At 40.0% G+C, this 6000-nt stretch overlaps 1 protein-coding gene across 1 annotated transcript in view; it reads right to left on the bottom strand.

Moving 5' to 3' along the window:
- Nucleotides 1–6000, bottom strand: part of LOC101864153 (probable phospholipid-transporting ATPase VA) — a gene marked incomplete at its 3' end in the record, with an annotated part of 64863 nt that overhangs the window by 1073 nt on the left and 57790 nt on the right. The window contains 2 exon segments of the mRNA XM_013083745.2: nt 434–538; nt 1294–1374. Of these exon segments, the coding sequence (XP_012939199.2) occupies nt 434–538; nt 1294–1374 (186 nt within the window).

Here is a 6000-nt window from a genome sequence, read left to right as displayed (position 1 = left end):
TCTGTGGCCGACACCCTCAGAGCTCATGGGATGTCCCTCCTACAGGTCACTCGTCTTGCTGCAGACAGACGCCTGTGTCTCCCCGTGACACCCCCCGGTACAAGCGGAAGAAAAAAGTAAATTAAAGTAAGTATGAGTAAAGGGAAGCGCACTGACACAATAATGGTCATTTAGTGCTGGGAAAAAGTAAGACAGACAGACAGAAACAACAGAAGGACAATAAAGAAGTATGTTTCAATACAGAGAAGCACATTTGACACATCAATGGTCATTCAGTGCTGAGCAAAAAGCACACTCTTACTCTACTTTTCTGATCCAGCAGCCATCTAAGTTCAAGCCCTTCAGCCTGGAAGACAAGCAGGCAGAAATAAAAGATAGGAGAAAAAAGAAGTAGGACCTTCGAGTGGTGCCCTCTGACATCACATCGACTTACCCAGGAGTTGATTTCTATACAAAAGTGCAGCAGGATGGTGAGGATCATACACACGTCCACCGTGGTCCCAAACTCCCACAGCCCCACCGCGTGGTTCTCGTATGACTGCGGAATGAAGGTAGATCATGTTTGTTTGTTTGAGTAGAGAAAACACACTGACACAATAAGACTCATTCAAAGCTTTAGTAAAAGCTTTATGGCAATTACAACACAAATTGAAATAGGTCATCTAAGTGGCAAAGATTAGAGAAGTTACTAGAGAGTAATGTACAAATAAATTAAAGAGGAAAGATGATGACAGATGTTTGATAGGAAAGAAGGAGCAAACCAAACCAGAGCACCTGCCACCCACCCACAGAGATCATGTTTGTTTTTTCAAGTACAGAAAAACCTGACACAAAACCGATCATTTACAGCAGGGAAAAAGTGAGACAGATGGACAGAAACGACCCAGAGAAAGAAAAAAGTAGAACCCACATGTGGTACCCTTCTACCAACTGCACAAGCTAGTTCAAAAGTTCAGGATACAAAAAGATTGATAAATATATATATTGCCCTGATTCTCCTCTATTGTAAAAAATTAACATTGTGCTTTCTCATCAGCTTTTGCAAAATAAAACACATAATACAAGAGGTGATAAGAACACCACCCCCAATTAAAATAGCAGCAGCAACCAAAACAAGTAACAGTTTTGAGTAAAAAGAACTATATCGACATAGTAACGATCATTTACCACAAAGGAAAAGCAAGATAGACAGACAGACAAAAACAATAGTTGGGAAGAAACTGCACCTTCTAGAGGCAGCCTCCAAACATCCAAAATAATAACAACAACATCAACAACAACAAAAGTACTGACCAGGTGAGGGACGAAATAGATGCATAGACTCTGGTAAATGCTGTCTATCATGACGATGAGAAAGGTCCAGTGAGTGTACATCTGGGGAGGGGTTAGAAATTCGAACAGATATACAATATCTGCATCAGACAATGCTTTCTACAAACTCACATTACCAGGAAATCGTAACTCTTAGAAGTTGGCCCATCTACAGACTAGATGCTGCATTATTGGTTTTTTTCTTGTTGTCCTCATTTATAAGAAATATCTACTTGTCTGTGCTACAACTGTATCTTCATATCAGATCTTCATTCTTTTCAGACAATTTTGATGGGTAGTACATTCTTGTAGCTTGAAACCTATCCATTTCATACAGAAAATGCAAACGTTTACATTATATTTCAAACTTAACTTTATTTACAACTTGTGAGAGTTAATGCCTAGATCTATATCACAGGGCAGATATTCTGATGTGACAAGCCTAAAATTAAAAAATGTTTCTGAATTCCAGTTTCTTCATTTGTGGAATTGGTTGTATGTGCCCTAGAGATATTTTGTCAAAATTCAAATCCTAATGCCTAAAAAAGTCAGAAAAGACACATAATTCTTGTGCAGTATTGAACAGAGTGAAACTTTTTTTTTTTCTTTCTGAAAAGTTTTGCTTTCCAGGGCTTAGAAAGTTTGAACATCTAGCCAATAATATTCTATGCAACATGAAGAAGAGGTTGCAGTTTGAAAACTTATTTTTCTGACAAAAATGTAAAAAAAAAAAATTTAACAACAATGACTAGCATTCCCGTGACATTGCTTTCTGCTCTAGAGAATGTCACCGTTCTTACTGGGAAGACATTTTTCTGACTGAAATTCATTCTAAAATTTTAACTATACAATTTGTGACAAGAATGACTGGCATTCCATGACATACACACACATACACATTCAGGTGAACACAAACATATCGTCGGCCTGGTGATAAAACCGTCTAACCCACAAAATATCAAAAAACTTTTTATTGGCCCTATCGATAGTAAATTGTCCATTTCATATGCTCACTCAAAGACAGATCTGAATTTTATCTAGAAATGTCTTTAAAACATTAGAAATAAAACCGTATAACCCGGCACCCATCGGATTTTAGCCCGATAATTCCGACTATCCCACCTGCGAGGGACGGAATGAGGGTTGGCTGTTTTTATCGCGCTAACAATGAGGGGCCACTTGCTACGTTACCGACTAACCCCGGCTTCGACTCCTCTCCGGACTTAGTTTGACATCAGATTCAGACCTGTAATAGTCCAGAATTTGCTCACATAACCGTGGGAGCTCTCCAAAAAGGAATATTTGTGTAATATTTCTTGTTGATTTCACTGGGGAGTTATATAGATCTGATTGTTTCCTCTTTTTTCTTCGTTTTAATGCTGCTGATAATGTAATTAATGACTAAAACTCCCCACTGTTCCCACAGAACTGTTTATCTCGTGACAATTCCGGTATTTGAAATGCATCTTTATGGATTTTGTTTTGTATGAAACTATGTTTTCTGTCCGCGTGTTTTTCTTTGTCTTTGTACTCGAAATTCACCGATTGTGAAGGCATTTTCCCCTATACGGACTACTGTCTCTTCTCCTAATCATTTTTCCTTCACAATTGAATGGACGAAGTAGATAGCATTTCCTCCTTTACTAACTCACTCCAAAAAAAAATAATTGTGGGACCTGTCCAGCACACCGTCTGCCCCCAACAATCGTTGTTTTTTAAAGTGCTTTTTCTTTTTTTTTTTTTCATTTGCTGTGTTTATTGCAGTCATTACCTTCTGAAACATCGTTTGACTTTCTTTGAAAGTTCATTTCGTTTGTGTTTTGAGTAGATTATTTTCTCAGTGTCATAACCTAATGCTTTATCTTTATATCAAACCTTAACTTACATAACGCTATAACATTCAATAAGATGATGCCACTCTTGCTGCGTCACCTCTTACCCTCAGCGCAGTGGAAAGTGATCAACATGACCAGGCTAATGTCACATCAGTTGATAGTACAATAGTTATGTTACCTTTGATCTCTGCGAAAAGCACACGGCATGAAAAAGATTGGAAGGGTAACAAAAGGAAGAGGTTGAAAGAACTGGGGTCAAGGCGCGAAGCGAGCAGGATGTGAACTTGACGTCCTTGGCAGTTGTAAACTGGTTGGTACAAAATGCAATGATATCACTGGTCACTCTCTTGGAAAGAAAAGAGAGCCTACGTATATGACACGATAACCATGATAGACAATAAGAGATCTTACACAGCAAGCGAAAACCCAAGGAGAAATTACAGCCACTTACAAGAGTCAATGGTCAAAGAACACCTGTTTGTAAAACAATCTTCAAGAACACCACAGGCCTGACCCACTGGTTAATTTAAAGTGTCTTCTCCGAAAAAACAACAACCAAGAGGTCCACCCACCTAGAACACATCGCGCCCACCATGAGAGAGCCAAGGATGACAAGTTGTTCCATAAAGAGGAATTTTTTGACAAACTTTCGAAGATATCCACCTGTCTACAGATGACAATCCAGAAAACGTCAGATCTGCATCAAGTATACATGGAGAACTTTGCAGAGAGGGTGAAAGCCACATTGAGCTATCAAGTGTTCTGCCAAAAGTTCAAGAAAAACAATTTGGGTTTACTTTCAACCAAGAAAGACCAGTGCAACATTTGTACAAAGTTCAAATCTGGAAACCTCACAGAAACAGAACACACAGCTCAAATATGAATATGAGGAAAGCTGCCGCTAGACCAGAGAAGGAGAAGGACAGGGAGGCTGTGTTTGTCCTTTGTATGGAGATCCAGTGCGTCCTTCTGGCCTCATCACTAAAGACTTCCACCTTATATAAAACAAAACTGGCTGTACACAATGTTACGACTTAGGATCTTGCCACCAGAGACGCCAGATGATATGTCTGGTATGAAAGTGAAGTTGGTCTGGGCTTCAACAGTTTTCATCACGTCTGACTCACTAACTGATATTGCAAGTGATTGACTTCAACCACTTCATCATCTGCAGTGATTGGCGCAACTACTAAAACAAAAAGCCACCCTGGTGAGTGCAATGGCCTCGCTGGCCAAAGAGCTTGACATCACAGTTGAGCAGAAATTCTTCCCAAGGGCCATACCCAAATGGAAGTGGATTCAGTCCATGGCACTATTGAGCGATCGCTAAAAAACGCACTGATGTACATCCCAATAACATCATGCTCAAAGCCAGACGCATCCCCAGGCCCTATGAAGTTATGTTCCTGGACCACAGCTTTTTCAAAGATTTCGCAAAGGTCGGAGAGCAGGAAAAAACCCGTCCAGGGAGAAAAGCAGGCGATCCTACTGTCACTGACTTGCAGGCATCAAAGTACACTCCAGTCTTTAAAATTCAGTACAAGGTGAACTTTGATGATGGATGGCAAGCGCTGCAGGGACCAAGAAAGCTGAACACAAGTGTACGACGGTTACTGCTGGACCTCTCTGCAAAGACAGATTGAAGATAACTGCCAACCAGTATAAACATCTACTTGAGTTGAAGGCCGTCGTACCACGATGCTACCACACCATGAAACTTTGCCTCAGTAAGAAGTTTTGAAAGCGATCAAGCCAAATTCGATTATAGTAGAGTCTTTCAAAACAATGGTAACTTTTGTCGTATTGCCTTGTTGTAGCCATAGGACACAGAGTGAGACAGACATGCTCTTTCTGTCGTCGAGAAAACTCAATAAAGTAGTAGTTGTCAAGCCACACACTTGGAGAAAGCTGGCGCATTCTTTGGTACTCAAAAAGTCTTTTTGTATAATAATGATATATCATTATGTAACCAACTTCTCCCAAACCATTGCCGAGGTAGCAGAGCTTTTGTGTGGCTTTCTGCTTTCATTTCTTTCTTAGTATTACTTTTTTCCAAGCCTTTGAATGGCCACCCAGTGCCAATAGTACCGTGTCGGACATGGTTATAAATTCTAAAGGCCTACTGCTGCTGCTGCTTCTACTGTTGTTTTTGTTGTTGTTGTAGTTGTTGTTTTTGTTGTTGTTGCTGTAGCTGTTCTCCCTTACCCTTCCAACCTCCTGTTCTTCTACTTTAAATGTAATTAATATACCCATTGCAGTTTTCTGCTTCTTCTACTTCTATTAAAGGTTAAACTTTGTGACTGCTGTTTTTGCCCGAATTGACTCCGTAGCACTGAAATGGCAGCAGCTGATAGTATGTTGGTAGCAATAATATAATCCTCCTCCTCTTCCTTCTTCTTCTTCTTACTCCTCCTCCTCCTTCTTTTTTCTCCTCCTCCTCCTCCTCCTCCTTCTCCTCCTCCTTCTTCTTCTTCTCCTTCTACAAAAGATCTTGACGATTGAAGCAAGTGATCAAATACGCTACCGTCAAGTGTGGCTTGGCTGCACTCAACCAAACTCAAGGCCAGCAGTGGCTTCCTGATAAAACCGGTCAACCCACAAAATTGAGGGTTGGTCAGTTTTATCCAGGAAAATTTGAGCGACATAACCGTCTAACCCACACAGTTTCATTAAAAGCAATTTTTAAAGGAAAAAAAGTTCTACAGATTTTCGGTAAAGCGTTTTTATAGGTGTTTAAAGCATTGATTTATCGTTAGACGCCTTTGTTTTGAAATAAAACAGTTTTTTCCTTCTCCTGTAAAATTTACCTCGCTGGGGTTAGCCGGTTTTATCACAAGGCCGACGATATGCACAT

The sequence above is a fragment of the Aplysia californica genome, unplaced genomic scaffold (assembly GCF_000002075.1).
Source record: "Aplysia californica isolate F4 #8 unplaced genomic scaffold, AplCal3.0 scaffold00252, whole genome shotgun sequence".
NCBI classification, from domain to species: Eukaryota; Metazoa; Mollusca; class Gastropoda; order Aplysiida; family Aplysiidae; genus Aplysia; species Aplysia californica.
The sequence above is the reverse complement of the archived record's forward strand: the minus strand, read 5'-3'. Positions and strand labels throughout refer to the sequence as shown.